The following is a 20,850-nucleotide window of genomic DNA, read 5'->3' as shown; positions in this document are numbered from 1 at the left end:
GGGCGCTATTTTGAAACGGCGTTTTCAGCGGGTCAATGAACGTCTTAACTTACGCCGTGTTTTATTTTACGCAGAATTATTTTTTGACCATAACGAAGCAAAGTGTGGATGTTGAGTGCTATGTTGTTATTTATTGAATAAAGTAGCTTTTGCCTTTTTTTAACAAGCGGAACCATTATTTAGGTTTCGTGTTTGCGGCATATAATTGTAATTATCTTGGTCAAAGCCTTAACAAGTTTAAAATAATATAATGCTTTATAATATATTTTGGGTTTTTTAACAGTGAAACCGGTGGACGTTAGTTACTTTAGTTCCGTGTTTCTATCGTGGAACTTTTATTGACGCACCAGACGGAAGCGGCGTCTCAGCCAGTTGCCACGTCGGAATTGGAATCAAATGAGCTCATAATTCATCTTTATTTCAGGTTTCAAGTTCATTTTTGGGCTTCTTCGTAGTCTTTAGTCATGGTGAGTCTTTTGACACTTATTGTTAATTCCACGTGAATCAGCGTTTTGGCTGTGCTTACATTTAGCCAATCGAACTAGTGTGTTAGCATAGCGGCTAAGGGATTTTTTTTTTTTTTCAAGCTGCAGCAAACCGCACCAAAACGTCATTTTAAAAACTGTAATTTCTGCGATATCATGAAAATTTGCTCTTTGTTTTTTATTTTTAGGTTTCTGTCATCAACACCGTGGACACCTCGCACGAGGACATGATCGTAAGTCCTGTTTGAGATTCAAAGTTAACTTCGTAAATATAGTATTTCTTCTATTATTTGTTTTTTCGGAAAGAACTTTTAATCGGTTGCCTCTGCTTTTGAACTGGAAAGGCTGTCATTGATTAGTTTTTTAATTGTTTAAATATTTTTTTCCGATATCAGTCTTTTTCTTACTCTTACAACCACTGGTTTCCATAAAAGAATAATTTGACGACAGTTTTCTTTAAAAAAAAAAAAAAATCTATCTATGAATTTTGACCTTTTTCCTTAACTTGGAAATGGTTTTTCTCAAATACTGTTATAAAACTTGTAATACTTATTATTTTGACTCATTCTATTTTTGTTTTCATAAGAAGGACTGTTCAAAAGATTATTCTTATAAATGATACAATTTATTCATGAAAAACCCTTTTCTTTTTCTCAAATGAGCAAACGTGAACTGTTTTCTCTCCAAAAACATTGATATCCCACTTTTTTTTTTTCTTAAAAACAATTTTTTACTCCTCATAAATATCCAACATTTGACTTGATTTTCTAGAAATATTTTCTCAAAACTGCCTCGCCATTGATAAACATATTTTTAAAAAATATCATTTTTACAAAATGCTTTCCATTTTTCACTGTTCTTCCAATTTTTTTTTTTTTTTACACGACACAACTTACAAACAAATGCGATCCCTAAAATGTGCCACTTTTTTCCCTTCGAATGATGAAAATATATAAAGTTTGTGTGCGTTTTTGCAGCACGACGCCCAGATGGACTACTACGGCACGCGTCTGGCCACCTGCTCTTCTGACCGCACCCTCAAGATCTTCGACGTTCGCAACGGCGGCCAGATCCTAGTGGCCGACCTGCGAGGGTGAGCAATGACTTTACTCCGGCTTTTAAACCCATTTCAATCAAATGTTTTTGTTTTTCCCTTGTAGGCACGAGGGTCCCGTGTGGCAGGTAGCGTGGGCGCACCCCATGTTTGGCAACATTCTGGCGTCCTGCTCCTACGACCGCAAAGTCATCGTGTGGAAGGAGGACAACGGCACCTGGGACAAGATGTACGAATACACTGGGCACGAGTCATCAGGTGCGTCGACTGAAATTGGAAGAAATGCTAAAATTGGAAACAAAGTATATGAAGTTAGTTTATGATTTTTCAGTTATACACCGTAGAGGAGTTCCAAAAAATCGATTATTACATGCATCGTGATTCGACACGTGATGATTCGATTACGATTCATAAAGGTTCAAAAACGATGATTTTCACTCATAACTTTATGACAGCCGCTTGTTGCCGAACGAAATTCAAGACAGGTCTGCCGCCTGGACACCGTTAACGGAAGTACGCACAACGTTATGATGGATGCTCCCAGTTACTGGGAGAGATATTTACTCCTTTTTAAAAGACTCTAAAAGACTTTAAGAGGTTCGTTGCTCCTTGTCTTTCCTACTGTCCAGCTATAGTTTTAAGGCATTTCAATTGAAAAATTTCCTGAGTGTGTTGCCAAGAGGGGCGTCTATAAGAGGTGAGTACACGAACCCTCTTGTACTGTGTAGCCTTTATTGTTGTTGTTTTTGAGATGTTAATAGTTAGCGCCGAGCGCTAAACTAATTAACTAATTCGCTAACGTGTATTTCATATACAGAACGTGTAATACCATGATTAAGTACAGTGGTAACACTACAAACATGCGAAATAGTACAGAAATCTGTTGTTGTGGGAGAGAAGTGCGCGCGCTGTAATGAGTGTGTGCGTGGCGGTGTCAAGAGCAGATGTGTATTCCACCTCTAACACTTTGAAAACAGAGTACGGTCTATTGGTTAAAATAAGTCTTTTTTTTCTAAAGACACTTTCTTTGTGTCTAGAAAATGTGGAATTCATTCCACCAGTGTAAATGTTATTGTATTGTTGAGAGAAATGAGTACTCCCTTTAAAATGGTTAATGTTTTTGCACTTTCTTGTAAAATGATAAATAAATAAAAAGCAGCTTAAGGGGAGCTTTTTGTTGTATGGGCCTGTTTCCATCTTTCCTGTTGAATCATAAGGATATTTTAAATAAATAATGGACATGAATTTGTTTGGCTACTTTATTGAACAGTACTGTACGATGCAGCGATAATCGCAATAACTGCGATCATCGTCAATACCGCGATCATCGGTCAAAAATTGAATCGGAGCACCCTGAATCATATTCGAATCAAATCGTGGGGTGCCTATGATGGCACACCACTAATACACCGTTGGTCGAAAGTTTTGAGACTTTTTATGATTCAATTGAATATAAAAGTCAAAAGTTTTTCCACTGATGTGTAGAGGAAAATTAATGTTATGCTGTTTTTTGAATACAAAAATAAGTAATTTTAGTTTTGGGTTTGTCAGATTTTTTTTTTTTTTTTAATTGATGTTTTTTTTTTGTTTGTTTGTTTTTTTAAATCTGAAAAATATGTGAATTTAGTTTGGGGGTTTTCAGATGTAAAAAAATGGAGGCTCTTTTTTTTTTTTTAAACAAAATATGTGAAGTTGGATGTTTTTCATATTTAAAAAAAAAAGTGCTTTTTTTAACAAATGTGTAAATATAGGTTCTCAAATTTAATTTTTTTATTCACAAAATATTTACATATACAACACATAATTTTAATTTAGTTTGGGGGTTTTCAATTTTTGGGGGGATAAAGTTGCTGTTAAAAAAAAAACTAATAATAAATAGCAATATTTCCATATTTTGTCATTAAAAAATAAAACCTAAAAAACTCTAAAAACCGAATTTCCTCATTTTGTATCCGTTTACTTATACGTCTACGTCTTTTTCCCCCCACTTAAGAACATGACTTTTTTGTGCGCTAATGTTATTTTTTTATTTTTTGCAGTAAACTCTGTGTGTTGGGGTCCGTACGAGTTCGGCCTGATTCTGGCATGTGGCAGCTCGGACGGAGCCATCTCGCTGCTCACCTTCACAGGAGAGCAGCAGTGGGACATTAAGAAAATCAATAACGCACATACGGTTAGTGGCAGAACCATTCTCCCAGTTTGAATGGATTGGACGTGTATCACCGTCAATGGTTTTCTGCGCTCAGATCGGCTGCAACGCGGTGAGCTGGGCCCCCACGGTGGTCCCAGGTAGCCTGATCGAGCAGCCCTCGGGCCAGAAGCCGAACTACGTCAAACGCTTTGTATCCGGAGGCTGCGACAACCTCGTCAAACTCTGGAAGTAAGTCCACATTGTTTTCTTTATTACTAATAAACGTCTAATCCACTTAAGTGGGAGGGCTGGCAGTGAAAGAATGTGGACGTTCATTCGATTTTACATTGGTCAAATATTTTAAAAACCGGTTAAAAAATGAGCTAGTTATGATGTTATTTGAACGTCAATGCATTGACTTTGATGGGAAAGTTGCCCCTACCAACATGGCCGCCCTGAAGCCAGGTTTGTTGGGGCAATGAAATGTCTTTTCATTCTCCTGCTGTTAATTGACTATCGCTGCCAACCTCCCACTTCAAATGGATTGGACGTCTACAGGTGTCAAAGACAGACAATATACATAACATTTTTTTTTGCTTTTAATCATTTTGTTAAAGAGGTATGTTTTCTCCTTTTTTTATTTATAATGTGGGAAAAGTTTTTTTTCCCCTTATTAGTATTTCTTTCTTTTTTTTTAAAACTTTGTGACAGTTGCCTCCCCGCCATTCCCGCACCTCTTTTAACGCAACACATACATTATACTCCTGGGGGGTGCTTTGGCGAGGGGCGTTGGGATTTGCGGCTGGGAAGAAGTTCCATGCGGCAGTCCCACGCCCTCAGTCGGGCTCTCCTATTTTAATGCATACACTGCACTACCCTTCCCTTCCCTTCACAATCCCATCAAGGTGCTGGGTAATGGCTGCCAGTCGGGGACCTGGCATCCACAGTAATAGGGTGGTAGGTGGGGCCCACACTTTTTCTCTTTGTCCTGGCTCCTGGGTTGCGGCCCCCTCTTCGCCTGGCTGCTGGTTAGGGGGGATATTAGGGCTCCGGTGCCACGCCGCTCCGCGGTGGCTTCTCAGCACTCTCCTGTTTCCGCCTTCCCCCTCTCTTTTCTGCTGCGGCGCGGGTCGCTGGCCTAGCGCCGATGGGTCGCTGGGGTGTCACCCAATCCGGGTGTCCGCTGTCCTGCCCCGGGTCTAGTGGGCCGTGGGGTCTCGTGGTGTGCTGTGTCGGTTGGGGGCGGGGGGGTTGCGGCAGAAGCTGGTTGGTGCTTAGGGGCAGGTGTGGTGGCGCATCCCCTCATCCCTTCCTTGAAGGCTGGTTAATGGGGGTGCAGAGTGTCCGGTGGACCACCCTGGGTCCTGGGGGATGACAGCGACTCCCTTGCTAGAGCTGCGGGAGGAGGGACAGGCTGCCTGACTCACCCCCCTGACTGGCTGGGGCGGCACCTGCGCGGAATTTCCACTTGCCTGCAGGATTATCACGCATGGCAGGGTGCAATTAGACACACTTAAGTAGAGAAACTATCGGTGCCAGGATTAGTGATCAGGCAGCATGGAATAAGATTTCAACATATTCACACTTATAAGGGATTCACACAATACGGGGTTCTGCACTTCACATTGCCGATTTGTGTATGTTTCACTCAACCTAATCACATGTCTTGCTGACTGACACCCACTCAAATTACCATTCTCCGTGTCAAGCAGATGAACAGGACAGGTTAAAAAAATGTCTAAAATTTGATCTTGAATGAGTTGTTAATTAATGGTGGCAGTAGTATCACACATTAGTACAGTGACTATCCAAAACTTTGGCCTGACGTGTCTTTTTGGTTGGGCAGGGAAGAGGACGGCCAATGGAAAGAGGACCAGAAGCTGGAGGCGCACAGCGATTGGGTGCGAGACGTAGGCTGGGCGCCTTCCATCGGGCTCCCCACCAGCACCATCGCTAGCTGCTCGCAGGTCAGACCCGCGCCAAGACTAACGAGCCTGGCTTCCGCCCCATTTTTAACGTTTTTTGTTTCCAGGACGGCCGTGTCTACATTTGGACGTGTGACGACCCGGCGGGCAACGCCTGGACGGCCAAACTGCTGCACAAGTTCAACGACGTGGTCTGGCACGTCAGCTGGTCCATCACCGGCAACATCCTGGCAGTCTCCGGAGGCGACAATAAGGTCCCGCAATTTGTCGAGCTTTTTGTCTGTGTGTCCATGTTTGTCCTGTTGTGGACGTGTGCTTACATGGTAATTTGGGAGAGTGTGTAAGTGTGTGACAGTATATCATAATGGTGGTGTATCGCTATACTTCTTTTTCTTTTTTTTAAAGGAACCAACCGGTTGCTACCCTGAGCTATAATGATTGAGAATATGTTTTTGAACGATTTGTTAAACAAAAACAAAACGTTAGCATTTTATAGTATTTAAGCTAGCGGACTTTTGCTATGCAAGTTTGCCAATTGTTCTTTTGTTGTACTTCGTAATTCGTAAAAGAGTCTATCGATTACTTCAATAATCGATAGCTATAGCCATAGTCTTTGCATGTTAGTTTCTATTTGTGTGTAGTGCATAATGGTGTTGTGTTAAATTGGGGGGTTATTTTTGTGAATATGTTGTAGTTACGTGTTTGTGATTATGACATTTGTGTTGGTTTTTTGTTTGCATGTGTTGTTTTTGTGTACATTTGCATTGTTTTTGTGCGGTTTTGCATGTGTACTTGTTGTGTGTCAATTGTTTTCGCATGTTTTTTGTAGGTTTGTGCATATCTTGTATGTGTGTGTTATGTAGGTGGATGAAGGTTTTTATTTGTGTGCATGGCAGTTTAATTTTTTTTCTGAGTGTGTGTATTTTGTGTATGACTGTGTTTTTGTGCACTTAAGTGTTTGTGCGTTAGTTTGGATATGTTGTAATTTTATGTGACTGGTGTGCATGTGTGTACACATATGTTGTATTTTTGTGAATTTTGTGTATGTTTGTGTGCGTGATTGTTTTGTTTATCAAGTTTGTGTTGTTTTTGTGAGTTGGTATGTGCATATGTTGTTTTTGTTAAACCGTAGTTTGCTTGTGAATGTTGTGTATGTTTTTTTGTACACGAGTTTTGTGTATCACGTTTGTGTTGTTTTAGTGTGTTAGTGTGGGTTGTGTGTATGTTGTTTTTGTTTGTCTAGGGTGTGCGTGTGGCTACGTTTATTTTTGTAAATGTGTTTTTGTGCACATGAGGTTTGTGTATCACATTTGTGTGTTTGTGTCCATGTGTAATCATTTTGTATGTCTGCACAAATGTTGTATGTGCTATATGGTTGTCTCTGCTGTCTATGCGCGCATTATGGTTTTGTGTGGGTTTTTCTGGTGCATAATTATTATTTGTGTTCTTTGTGTTTGTAGGTGACATTGTGGAAGGAGTCGATGGATGGCCAGTGGGCGTGTATCAGCGATGTCAGCAAAGGGCAGGGAGCCGTGTCAGCCATTACAGACACGCAACAGGCCGAGCAGTGACACACACACACTTAATTAGTCCTTACTGTTATAAATATAATTCAATACTTTTTTTTTTTTTTAAATGTTGCCCATACAAGGACTTTTGGCGTGCACCACCTCGCCCAAACATTCCCAACCTATTCTTTGGCTCACGAAGTAAGACTGATCAACCAATCAGGTGCAGGACAAATCCTGTTCCAACTTGGATGTAATTAGAAATAATAAAAAAAAATAAAAAAATGAAAATTAAAAAAAAAAAAAAGGAAAGTGTCAATACCAATGCAAAGTTTTGTGTGATTTTGTTGCGCCGCCTCCTTAGTCTCCATAATCTCCTCCCCCCAGCTACAAAAGCAGGCTGCATCCGCGTTTGTCCACACGTCACGATGAGTCTCAGTCGCAGCAAGAGGATCAGCTCAAGCGCCTCAGCGCGCCGCTCTGACGGCTTGGGCTCGCCGGCACCCGCTTTCGGCGGCGTACCGCTGTCCTCTCTTTCCGCACTGTCGGTCAACAAGAGCCTGCTGGCGCCGCTCAACCTGGAGATCGACCCCAGTCTGTCCATGAGTCGCGCTCACGAGAAAGAGCAGATCAAGAGCCTCAACAACCGCTTCGCGTCCTTCATTGACAAGGTGATTGCGTTTCACTGCCGTTGACGGCGAGAGACATTTGAACTGGAAGTCAGCTACAAAGTGGTATTTTAATAGGTTTAATAATTGGTTCAAATATAAACCACATGTCTGGACATAACATTTCAGTTATAAATGTGCAGTAGAACCTAAAACAATGCATTGAGAAAAGTTGAAATATGAGTATGATTGTTTTCCAAAGAAAAAGATGTTTGCATACATCTTTTGATTTCTAATGATTTAAAAAAAAAAAATCAAAACTATAAATAAAAAAGCAAAAAATGATATTTTTATTTACAATTTTTAAATTTAACAATATAAGAAATTTTACTTTAACAAAACTCAAAGCTATATAAAGAAATATTTGCTATTTTTGTTTATTAAAATGCTTCAAAATATGGGCAGAAAAATTGACAAATATTTACAGTTTTTTTTTTTCCAGTTAAAGTATTTGTTTTAAATGACAAAACTTTTTTTTTTTAATTTAACAAAAATATGTAAGAATATTTACTGTGTTCTCGATCATCTTATGTCTAAAATTAAAAAGGGTATATTAAAAAATACTTCCATTTTTAATTGAAAATGTAAAATACGGGAAAAATAGTAAAACATATAATAATGTAAAATATATTAAAATAATACTAAGGGCTCAAAATTGGATTTGGGTCATTTTTTGGGTTGTTGTTGATGCACCCTCACGACTTGAGAGGTTTGGCATATGAACAAATGTCTCCGGCTGAATGATCAGTCCAAATGGAACAGACGTCTATCACCATCACTTTTAGCGAACCTGAGAAGTTTGACATGAAAGTGTGTCCACGATTCCCACAGATGAAGCGGATCTCTTTACTAAAATTGCCGGACACAGATACCTGAAATGTCCTTTTCTCACGGCGTCTGTGGCACACCCACACAATACCGCCTTTGTCGCCTCCTCGGATACATTTCACAGCAATTGACCTTCAAATTTTCATCCCGCTTACGCTCAAACAATCAGCAAACTCCATTTCAGTACAGATAAAAAAAAGAAAAACTTCTCTAGTTTAGCCTGGAAAGCAACAGTGGATTTTAAAAGGTCACTGGAGACATTGTGGCGAGGATATTTAAGCTTCCCATCCCACTTTACTAGTTGGTAATCTGATAAACCAGTTGGGGTCATTCTGCTATTAACACAGTAGCTTTTGTGCATGTAATCGTAGCCAGAAAACCGCTATCTGATCGGCCATTTGAGTTGACATAGTGAGACCACAAAAGCATACAATTACCATTTTTTGTCCTATGGATAAACTTGAAATTTGGTAGACATGGCGAAAAATAAGTCTTGAGACCATCGTGGAAAAAATGTAGGAAGTCTGCCATTTTGGTCATATAAAATGACTATAACAAAACATCCCTAACAGACCTCGATTCCGATTGAAGTGGGAGGGTTGGCAGTGAATGAATTAGCTACCACCCTCCAAATTCAAATGGATTGGACCTCTATTGGCGATAAACTAGTAAGTACCGTAATTTTCGGACTGTAAAGCACACTTGACTAAGCCGCCACACACCAAATTTGACACGAAAACAGCATTTCTACATAGATAAACAGCACTGGACTATAAGCCACAGCTATCCTCGCTGTATTATTGTATATTTACACTAAAAGATATTAACCCATAACACTATATTTGACAGCGGCATTATAAAACCAAAATGAACCACTATGAAACTTTGAACCAATTGGCTGCAAAGTTTCATTGCTTCCAGAAATTTGATTTGGCCATCATTCCCTTGGGGAAGACTGTCAACCTCTGCTGCCACCTGCTGTCAACATTGTTGTCATCCAACATGCCTCCTAGCATGTATTGCAGCACTACAAATGTAAATGGCAATTAAAATTTTAATCTTCTGTGCTAATTATTTATTCAGTTACTGATCCAGTTGTTTCATTAATTGGTAGTTATGGTATTTGGTAACACTTTATTTGATAGTGGCGTCATAAGACTGTCATAAGACCATCGGAATTCTGACATGACACTGCCATGAGCATTAATAAATGCTTATGAAAGATTTCATTTTGTGTCATCCGGCAAATTATCTCCCTTCTGGGATGTAAAAGGTTCGAGCTGGACATAAATGGAGTTAGTGACATAATTCGTAATGCCCTTAATGCCCATGATAGTGTCATGTCATAATTATGACTGTCTTAAGGCAGTCTTATGACGCCGCTGTCAAACTGTTGCCTATTAACCCAAATAAATCAACAAATAAGACACACCGGACTGTAAGCCACAGGATTCAAAATGAGGGGAAAAAGTTGCAGCTTATAGTCTGAAAATTACGGTAACATTTAATTCCACATCAGGACCAACATAGAGTAGTTAATTTTTTGGGGAAAGAATCCTGGAAATTAAAACCAGAATATTCATTTCAAACCAAAATGGCTGTTTACCTATTTTTGGGGCATGGCTTTCTGAGAATTTTTTTTTTGTGGGTGTACTCTTGTCAAACATGTTCTCCAAGTTTTATGTTCCAAAATAAAATGGTCTTTAGGGGCTGAATTTTTGAAACATACTAGGACTAGTTTATCCGTGAAAGAGCCCTGGAAATATAACCCAAGATATCCACTTCGAGCCAAAATAGATGTGTTCCTGTGTCTTTTCTTGAGACTTTTTTTTGTTGGTCTGCTCATGATGACTGCATCTACCAAATGTCCCATTGCTAAACTAAACTGGTTGTGGGGGCTGAATATTCAAAGCATTCTAAGACCAGTTCATATCTGTAAAGGCATCAAAATCAAACCCAAAATATTTACTTCAAGCCAAAATACAGTAGCTCCAACTTGTTTTGTATGGCTTCTTGAGACTTTTTTTTTGGGGGGGGGGGGGGCTAACAAATGATAAATGTGATTATCAAATGTCACTTTGCTAAACGAAACTGACTTTGGGGGCTGAAGTTTGTAAACATACTAGGAAACGTTAATTTTTAAAAGAGCCCTGGAAACTGAACCCACCACCACCAATAGCTGCCTTCCTGTGTCTGTCCAAGCATGGCTTCTTGAGACTTTTTTTTGTAGGCCTACTCTTGATGAACATGTCCGCCAAGTTTCGTGTTGCCAAACAAAACTGGCCTTGGGGGCTGATTTTTTAAAAACATACTAGGACATGTTTATTTTTTAAAGAGCCTTGGAAATTTAACCCAAAATACCCATTTTAAACCAAAATGGCTGCCTTTCTGTGTCTGTCCAAGCATGGATTTTTTAGACTTTTTTTTATGGGTCTACCCTTGGTGAACATGTCCGCCAAGTTTCGTGTTGCCAAACAAAACTGGCTTTGGGAGCTGAATTTTTTAAGATATACGAGGACACGTTCAGTTTTGAAAGAGCCCTGGAAATTGAACCGAAAATATCCACTTTAAACCAAAATGGCTGCTTTCCTGTGTCTTTCCAAGCATGGCTTCGAGACTTTTTTTGTGGGCCTATCCTTGCTGAATATTTCCACCAGGTTTTGTGTTCCTTAAAAAAACTGGCTTCAGGGGCTGAATTTTCTAAAACATAACACGGGCCATTTTTTTTACATCTCTGCTTCACATCAAAGTAGCTGATTTCCTATAACATTTTTGGCATAGTTTCTTGAGTTTCTTTTTTTGTACGCCTATCCATGATATATACGTCTGCCCAATTACACGTTGCTAAACAAACCTGGCTTTGAGGGCTTATGTTTTTTATTTTTGGTCCTGCTGTTTTTTTAAATTCTTGGTCCTGGTACAGGTTCGCTTCCTGGAGCAGCAGAACAAAATGCTAGAGACCAAACTAGAGCTCCTCCAGGGCCAGGGCGTGGGCCGCTCCAATGTGGAGCCCTTGTTTGAGGTCTACATGGCGGGCCTGAGGCGCCAGATGGACCTGGTCAACAACGACAAGAGCAAACTCAATGGCGAGCTGAGGAACATGCAAGGCCTGGTGGAGGACTACAAGCACAAGTCTGTGCAACATTTCACCGTTGAATAATCGCAACTCAATTTTTTACGGAGCACGTGCTTTGTCTGCAGATACGAGGACGAGATCAACAAGAGGAACAACCTGGAGAATGACTTTGTCCTTCTCAAGAAGGTCTGTGAAACACACTCGCTGTACATAACGACAATGCTGAGGTGTGCGAAATATGCAGGACGTGGACTCGGCCTACATGGTGAAGGCCGACTTGGAGGACAAGGTGGGGGCTCTGACCGATGAGATCAACTTCCTGCGCACCATCTACGAGGAGGTAGCACACCAACTTCTTCCAGGCCGTCTTTGACGGCTATAAATATGCATTTTGTTAATTAAAGAAATGTTTTTAATAGGCTTGCGCAACCATGAAAAATGTGTTAATTGTAATTAATGGTGTGAGGTCTGCACGGTTAATTGCGATTAATCTCATAGTTATACATCTGTTCAGATCATATTAATCTCAGTTGAAATTAATTTTTGTTAGGTTTGGTAAAGATAACAAATTTTCTTAGATTTTTACAAAAACATGCAGCAGTGTTAAAGCCTAAATCAGAAAAACAAGTTTTTATAATGCTAAGAAAAAAAGAAAATAATCTAATAAATTTATTACAATATATAATAGATGGATATACTGTATATAGTATATAACAATTTCTATTAAAATTAAGATATTTATACATATATTTAATATTTTCATATTTTTGAAAACGATAAATGATAATGAATCAGTAATTAAATAAGTTCTACATTTTATCATACTGAATTGAAAAAATAGAGTATAATGAACTACACAAAAATTAAAAATTCATGTTCATAATTTTCTCATTTAAAGCAACACTAGCAACTTTTTTCATTTTCATTTTATTCGTGTATTTCAGGCCGTGATTGTCCTTGTCAAGTTTTCAACCTTTATAAAATATTTTCTAGGGCTGTCAAACGAATAAAAAATTTAAGCGAGTTAATCACAGATTAAAAATGAATTAATCGTTATTAATCGCAATTCAAACCATCTCTAAAATATGCCATTTTTTTCTGTAAATTATTGTTGGAATGGAAAGATAGACAAGTCGGATATATAGATTCAACATACTGTACATAAGTACTGTATTTGTTTATGATAACAATAAATCCACAAGATGGCATTAACGTTATTAACATTCTTTCTGTGAAAGGGATCCACGGATAGAAAGACTTGTAATTCTTAAAGGAATAAATGTGTTTGTATATTGTGACTAAATATTGCCATCTAGTGTATTTGTTGAGCTTTCAGTAAATGATACTGAAGCGAATCAACTGTTCTGCCCAATTGCATGATGGGAAGTGGTGCAACCATGACTGTATGTGGTGGCTGCAAATGTCTTCTCTGCGTTGGCTACAATACAGGGTGTGAAGAAAAAGATCAACTCCTGTCATTCTTCCCCACGTCATATCGCTTTAATTTGACAGCCCTAATGTTTTCATAACATTTGTGATGATATGTCAACTGACAATGAGTTGAACGACACGTCTTTTGTATCTTGAGGGGGTTTGATGGGGTGGCAGGGTTCCCTGCCACACAAAAATAAAACTCCAAATGTGCTGACTGCTTTACGGCATACCGCACTCCTCTTTCCCTATTCATTATAAAGACGGAAGTCGATGCTAACTCTTTCGTGCGAATTATGCAAAGATGGCAGAGCAACAGAGACAAAAAGTTTTGTCTGAGGAGGAAAAACAAAGGACAGCTACCAGGATATACAGAATAACATTGGCCCGGCTTTCACTCGCTGCAATGACTACCCCCCTCCTGGGGTGGGGGGGGTTGTTAGCCAACTAAGCCACACAGTTGCTAACCATCATAAGCAATTGTTTAGTCACAACTAAATTCATTACCTTAATACTTTTCATCCTTTACACAGCAACTGGCAACAGAAATGTTGTTTAATCCATCTGCAGGCGACCATCATGATTTTATGACACTATGCGGGTGTGCGCTGGTCCTCATGGGAAAGGCAGTCTTCCTTAAGGCAAAACACTACCGCTTTTGTCCACCGCCTCAGTAAAATTGACTTAAACTGAAAAGTTTTCCAAGTGTTGCTTTAAGAGAAATAAAACAGAGATATCTTGTTACGACACTAAATTAACTCATTCACTCCCAGCCATTTTCCCCGGTGCAACCCCCTTCGCTCCCAGCCGTTTTACTGGATTTTGACTGATTTTGCAAGGCCCACAGAAAATTGTTTTATTGCTAAATAAACATGGAACCCTCCAAAAGAAAGATTCGACTCTCTTTCAGCAGGAAAAAAAGTTAGTTCATATCTTTTTCCATTCTTTAGAAATCAGCATTAGAAAATAGCTTAGTTTGAGCAATTTTCCAATTTCTGATGAAAAAACAGAAATTGAGCTTTTTTGTGAAAGCATACATTTCAAACATAACTTTGACTTTAACACAGCTATTTTTTTGCTTTAGTTACATCCCAAACATCTGAATAATGTTTTCCTTCTACAAAATAACATAAACAACAAGACAAATAGAGCTTTTGATAGCAAAGTAACAATTTCATTACACATAACTGAGAGATGACGCTGTTGTGGCCGCGACAGCCGGGTAAAGTTTTCCCTCATCGACGCTTGTCTCATAAAGATGAATTTTTTTGAGTTTCTGCGGACTCTGCTCTGTGAGCGGCACGAACTCAACAGCATCTTCCGCTGCACTGGTGGTCCCGGTCGTTCTGCTCGGTCGTCCAGTGCCTGGCATCCCAGGCGTCCTACTTGTTGTTCTGCTCTGTCGTCCTCCACCTGGCATCCTAGACGTCCACTTGGTCGTCTACCGCTGGCGCCCCGGCGGTACGGCCCGGCCGTTCGTTGCGGTTCAATCGGGTTGCGGGTTTTACCAAATGCGCTACTGCCCCCCAGTGGCCAGTTTTAATGTTTTAAAATGGATTTTCAGCTTTGTGCTTTGGAGCTAAGTTGAATCAGAACCCAGAGATGTCGCTTGTGAAAAAAAACGTAAAAGACGTCTTTTGGACACTGAAACAATTAAAAATAGAACGTATTTATGTTTTTGGGAGCAAATGAGTTAAATGAAAGCAATTAAATAGAATTAATTTCAGTAAAAAAAAAAAAATACAAGTAAAAATAAAATGATTTTAAATCTATACATGAGAAGAGGTGTATTGACGTCCAATCTATTTGGACTGGGAGGGGCTGGCAGACACTAACCCAAATAGAGTGGACGTTGATTGCTGTTAATGGCAGCCAGTGTGTCATTTATGAAATAGCGTTAAGTAGGAATGGGTTCTACATCCGTAGATGGTAGCGAGCGAATAAAGACATGAAAGCGTGTTTGCTGTTGTGCGGTCAGGAGTTGCGTGAGCTGCAGGCCAGCATCCGAGACACGTCGGTGGTGGTCCAGATGGACAACAGCCGCAGCCTCAACATGGAGCAGATCGTAGCCGAGGTCAAAGCTCAGTACGAGGAGATCGCCGCTCGCAGTCGCCGGGAAGCCGAGGCCTGGTACAAAAGCAAAGTAGGTGTTGCCCTCCTGTCATTATACAGTACAAGTAGAACTTATTTTCAAGAGGTAGTCATTTCAAAATCTGCCTATAAAGACACATTTTACAGCGAATTTTTTGTGTGCATGTGTTGACAGTTTGACCAGATGTCAGTGCAGGCCAGCCAGTTCGGAGACGAGCTCCGAGTGGTCAAGGGCGAAGTTGGTGAGGTCCATCGTCTCATCGCTCGCCTGCAGAGTGAGATCGAGGCAGTCAAAGCGCAGGTACCTAAAATCTTTTTATCCATGTAGTTAGAATTTTATTGTTTTTCAGCATCTTTTTTTCGTGTTTTTTTTTTTTTCTTTAATTTTTTTTTAGCTTTTTTTTTAATTTGAAATATTAAAATTAAAAAAAATATATTGTTTTTAAAAATATTTTATATATTTTACTGTATATTTATATTTTAACTCGGGCTGTCAATTAATTATTGACATTTTTAATCGAATTAATTACAGCTTAAAAATTTATTTATCGTAATTAATCGCTATTCAAACCATCTATAAAATATGAAATATTTTTCTGTAAATTATTGTTAGAATGGAAAAACACATTCAACATACAATACATAAGTACTGTATTTGTTTATTATAACAATAAATCAACAAGATGGCATTAACATTATTAACATTCTGTGAAAGCGATCCATGGATAGAAAGACTTGTAGTTCTTGAAAGATAAATGTTTGTACAAGTTATACAAATTTTATGTTAAAACCCCTCTTAATGTTTTTGTTTTATTGAAATTTGTAAAATTTTCAATCAAAAAATAAACTAGTAGCTCGCCATTGTTTATGTCAATAATTACACCATGCTCACTCATGGTAATAACCCATAAAATCAGTTGGACCCAAGCGCCAGCAGAGGGCACCAAACACTACAGAACAAGTAACAAGCTGACATTACACTGTACTGTCATTTTATTCTGTTTGAGAGGGGCATGTGCGTTAATTGCGTCAAATATTTTAACGTGATTAATTTAAAAAATTAATTCCCGCCCGTTAACGCGATATTTTTGACAGCCCTAATTTTAACCATTTTGAAAAATAAATATACATACAAATTGAAATAGTACAGTACATACAGTACATTTTGAAATAGATGATGGAAATAAATGCATATGAAAATAAATTGAAATACAATTGCAAACAAATGCCTACAAACTCAAATTTGAGAAATTGAAAAATTAGAGAAATTAAATAAATGGTACAGTAAATAGTTTATGAAGTAAATACATGTTAAATAAAAATGTAGACATAAATTAGAATAAAGAAAAATGGAAACATACAAGTTGAAATTATTACACGTTAGGATAGAGATTTTTAAAAAAACTTATTGTATCAAAAATGGAAATTCAAAAATATACAGTACATGTTGAAAAAAATGCATAAAAATGGAAATGAATAAATAATTAAATGAATAACTAATTTAAATTGATATACAAAAAAAGGAAATAAGTACATGCTAAAATAAACAAAACATGACATAAATAAAAAGCTCAAAGAAAGAAATAGAATTATTTACAAATTGAAATAAATAAAATTGTAAATAAAAAAAAAAGAAATACATCAATACAAATAGTAAAAAATAAAGTAAACATCCAAACAAACCTTGAAATAAATGAATATACAAACATTAAAAAAAAATTGAATAAAAATGTTATTAAATACAGGAATTTTCAGACTATAAACCGCTATGTGTTGCCTCAGCATTAAACTGTTTTAAAGTGAGTCCTATATATAAATAAATACATTTATTCTTGTAAAACTTGTGGCTTAGTCAGGTGCGCCTTATTGTCCGGAAATTACGCTAAATGTAAAAAAAAAAAAAAATGTAAATCTTCAAATAAATACTGCAATATCTCCTGATAGCGTGGCAACTTGGAAAGCCAACTCGCTGAGTCGGAGGACCGCGGCGAGATGGCGGTCAAGGAGGCCAAAGCTCGAACCCGCGACCTTGAAGACGCCCTTCAACGAGCCAAGCAGGACATGGCTCGCCAACTCCGTGAGTACCAGGACCTCATGAACCTCAAACTTGCTCTGGACATCGAGATCGCCACCTACAGGAAGCTCCTGGAAGGCGAGGAGGACCGGTGAGTGACGCCAATTTCTTCTGTGCTTCTCAACCTTTCCTAACTGTGACAAAGTATTAGGGTGAAACAAAGAAAGAAAAAAAATAGAACTACGCATTAAAGTCATTCTATTAGTTCGAGGAAAAACGTCTTAATATTACGAGATTAAAGTCATAGTGTTAGTACATGAAAAAGTCGTAATACCACTAGATTAAAGTTGTAGTCATTGTAGTCTTAGTACTTAAATATGTATAAATAAATATGTAATTTTACGAGAATTAAATCGCAGCATTAGTACGAGAGTAAAGTCGCAGTATTTGCACGAGAAAAAAAAATTCTATTAGCATGATTAAAAAAATCGTAATTTACGAAATCAAAGGTGTAGTGATAGTACGGAAAAAAGTCGTACTATCAGTACAAGAAAAAAGTCTTAGTATTAGTGCGAGAAAATGGTCGTAGTATTCGTGCAAGAAAAAAGTCGTAATGTTAGCATGTGAAAAAATTCGTAATATTACAAAATTAAAGATGTTGTATTAGTACGGAAAAAATTTCAATCAGTACAAGAGAAAAGTCATATTATTAGTACGAGAAAAAGTATTCGTGCAAGAAAAAAAGTCGTATTTTTACGTATAAAAAATGTTACTATGAGGGAAAAAATCGTAATATTACAAGATTAAAGATGTTGTATTAGTACGGAAAAAAGTCCTACTATCAGTTCAAGAAAAAAGTTGCAGCATTAGAACGATAAGAAGGGTCGTAGTATTCGTGCAAGTAAAAAAATGTCGTAATATTTTTACAATAAAAATCGTAACGTTAGTATGAGAAAAAAATCTCAATATCACGTGATTAAAGATGTAGTATTAGTACGGAAAAGGTATCAGTTCGAAAAAAAGATCGTAGCATTGATACAAGAAAAAGGGGGGGAAAGTCGTTCTATTAGTATAACTTTTTTTCTTATGCTAATACTACGATTGTAATCTCGCAGTCCTTTTTTGTTCTTTGTTTTCCCTAATACACCGTCATACTAACATTTCTTCTCCCTCAGATTGGGCCAGCAGTCCATCCTCAACATACAGTCTGTCGCCAACTACAGTAAGTTCAACCTTTGCGTTTTCCACATTTAAAATGTTTTTTTTCTAAGGCTCCCGCATTTCCTCCACACAGGCAGCCGAAGTTCTAACGGTCACTACGTCAGCCCCATCAACATTTCTTCACCTCCCAAGCTGCTCATCAAGACCACCGAGACCAGAGACCACAGTAGATACAGTACACACTAATAACAGGATGTTTCTTCAATTCTACCGTAATTTTCGCACTATGAGGCGCACCTGACTATAAGCCGCCACCCATCAAATTTGGCATGAAAACTCATTTGTTCATAGATGAGCCGCACTGGACTATAAGACGCAGCAGCTGTCCTCACTGTATTATGGGATATTTACTCCAAAAGATATTAACTGGTAACACTTTATTTGACAGCGGCATCATAAGACTGTCATAAGACCAAATGAACCACCATGAAGCTTTGCAGCCAATTGGTTCATCGCTTCAAGAAGCTTCATTTGGCCATCACTGCTCCCATGGGGAAGACAGGCAACCTCTGCTGCCACCTGCTGTCAACACTGTTGTTGTCCAACAAGCCTCCTAGCATGCATTGCAGGGCTACAGATGTAAATAACAATCAAAATTTATGTTCTGTGCTAAATATTTCTTCAGTTACTGTTCCAGTTGTTTTATTAATTGCAAGTATGGTATTTGGTCACACTTTATTTGATAGTGGCACCATAAGACTGTCATAATTAAGACGTAACACTGCCAAGAGCATTAATAAATGCTTATAACAGATGTCATTTAGTGTTATACGGCAAATTATCTCACTTTTGAATAGATGTAAAAGATCCAAACTGGACGTAAATGAAGTTGGTGACATAATTTGCCGATGACACTTAATGACATCTGTCATAAGCATTCAGTAATGCCCATGATAGTGACATGTCACAGTTATGAAGCTCATATGACAGTCTTATGACGCCACCGTCAAATAAAGTGCTATCTATTAATCCAAATAAATCAACTAATAAACCGCACTGGACGATAAGCCGCAGGATTAAAAATTAAGGAAAAAGCGGTTTATAGTCCGAAAATTACGGTAATCAAAACGACTTGGAAATTAACTAACTGGCTGTCATTGACAGTGATGGACGTCCAATCCAGGGCAGGAAGCAATTGAATGATCACTTGCAGCCCCCCCAGTCAGAATGGATTGGACATCCATTGCCATCATTGGCAGCCAGTGAGTTAAGATGTCATTCTAGTCTGTAGTGTTACTAGTAATATTTGTTAGTAGTAGTGCTGTACGATATGAGGATATATAAAACTTTCCATTGACATTATACATTTTTCATTAACGCAATAAAATAGACCTGTTTCTGCAAAGCACATTTTGGCCAACAGATGGCGCCCAATATGATTGGATTCCATAAACTAAAGGAGTTACCACCAATCGGCTCCAAGATGTTCATGTTTCCCTCAATAGTTAGCAAATTGGCTCCCTCTGCAGACTTTACGTGAATAATGCATGCAAGACAATTTATTGTTAATGCTATGATGCTAACCTAATGTGGAGCAGTCTTAAAAGTCAAAACATTAGTCACAAGTATTCGTAGATAGTTAGATATCTTTACATTTGAGCAAAAATATTTATGCTACTGTGCTTTTAATTTTTTTCAATTTTTTTCATTTAAAATTTTTTTTTTTTTACACTGGATGGTTTTAGTTTGAAGCACTGGATTTGTGGCAGATCAGTTTAATGTCAATTCAAAAACAAAGTGTCATAGTTGTAGTATCATTTCACCTAATAATTATAAATGTAATACTGGTATATCATGATATAAAATGGCCTTTTTGTGACACCCCCCACCCCATAAGCACTGATTGTTAGCCTATAAAATTTGCTGTTTTGAATGAATAGAGGGACTTTTACTATTTCTGTGATGGTTATAATGAAGTTAGTGTCCATGATTTTTGTTTTATTGATTAATAAAATGGCGCAATGCATTTTTGTACTTCCCCTCCCTCACAATATTGATAATAAGTCACGTTTATTTATATAAATGTAAATAATGAAAAGATTCCAAGGGCTTCCCAGACACACGATTGATATTAAAAGATTAAATAATATACTGTATATTATAAAGTTTGACCAATATAATGACAGTAAATGTGTAATAATTATCAATGTATATTGATTTTTTTTTCATTACACCTTCATCCGGGAAGGGAAAACAAAAAATGTATTATTTTATATTATATGTAGTTGTTTGTGTAAAATACAGGTAGTCCCTGTGTTAAGAAAGAGTTCCTTTCCTAGGCTGGCGAGGTAACCTGAATTTCCGCATAAGTCAGAAAGAACCCTTTAGGTACCCCAAGATACCCCCTGAACCTAAAAATAATTGTCCAAAAACATGTACTACGCGTCATATTAATAAGATAAAGTAAAAAAAAAAAAA

General features: G+C 37.9%; 2 protein-coding genes across 2 annotated transcripts; both read left to right on the top strand.

The window, feature by feature from the left end:
- The first annotated feature begins 68 nt into the window (after positions 1-68).
- On the top strand, positions 69-7,277 carry sec13 (SEC13 homolog, nuclear pore and COPII coat complex component). Its single transcript, XM_057846805.1, has 9 exons — positions 69-467; positions 674-718; positions 1,463-1,578; positions 1,646-1,797; positions 3,579-3,712; positions 3,786-3,919; positions 5,517-5,637; positions 5,703-5,849; positions 7,056-7,277. Exons 1-9 carry the CDS (start codon positions 465-467, stop codon positions 7,164-7,166), a joined length of 963 nt encoding a protein of 320 aa, XP_057702788.1. The 5' UTR covers positions 69-464; the 3' UTR covers positions 7,167-7,277.
- Positions 7,278-7,387: 110 nt separating this feature from the next.
- LOC130922194 (keratin, type II cytoskeletal 8-like) lies at positions 7,388-20,813 on the top strand. The gene is made up of 9 exons (XM_057846799.1): positions 7,388-7,774; positions 11,523-11,731; positions 11,801-11,861; positions 11,920-12,015; positions 15,085-15,249; positions 15,373-15,498; positions 17,142-17,362; positions 18,387-18,433; positions 18,506-20,813. Exons 1-9 carry the CDS (start codon positions 7,388-7,390, stop codon positions 18,616-18,618), a joined length of 1,425 nt encoding a protein of 474 aa, XP_057702782.1. The 3' UTR covers positions 18,619-20,813.
- Positions 20,814-20,850: the final 37 nt, after the last annotated feature.

This window comes from Corythoichthys intestinalis, chromosome 9 (genome assembly GCF_030265065.1).
Source record: "Corythoichthys intestinalis isolate RoL2023-P3 chromosome 9, ASM3026506v1, whole genome shotgun sequence".
In the NCBI taxonomy this organism is placed as follows: Eukaryota; Metazoa; Chordata; class Actinopteri; order Syngnathiformes; family Syngnathidae; genus Corythoichthys; species Corythoichthys intestinalis.
Note: the sequence above shows the minus strand (reverse complement) of the source record. Positions and strands in the feature narration are given on the sequence as shown.

Coding starts and splice junctions, on each gene's coding strand:
- LOC130922194 (XM_057846799.1), top strand. CDS start 7,388: ATGAAAATTAAAAAAAAAAAAAAGGAAAGTGTCAATACCAATGCAAAG. Junction 15,250..15,372: donor AGGCCTGGTACAAAAGCAAA/GTAGGTGTTGCC, acceptor ATGTGTTGACAG/TTTGACCAGATGTCAGTGCA. Junction 17,363..18,386: donor CTGGAAGGCGAGGAGGACCG/GTGAGTGACGCC, acceptor CTTCTCCCTCAG/ATTGGGCCAGCAGTCCATCC.
- sec13 (XM_057846805.1), top strand. Junction 719..1,462: donor CCTCGCACGAGGACATGATC/GTAAGTCCTGTT, acceptor GCGTTTTTGCAG/CACGACGCCCAGATGGACTA. Junction 3,920..5,516: donor AACCTCGTCAAACTCTGGAA/GTAAGTCCACAT, acceptor TTGGTTGGGCAG/GGAAGAGGACGGCCAATGGA.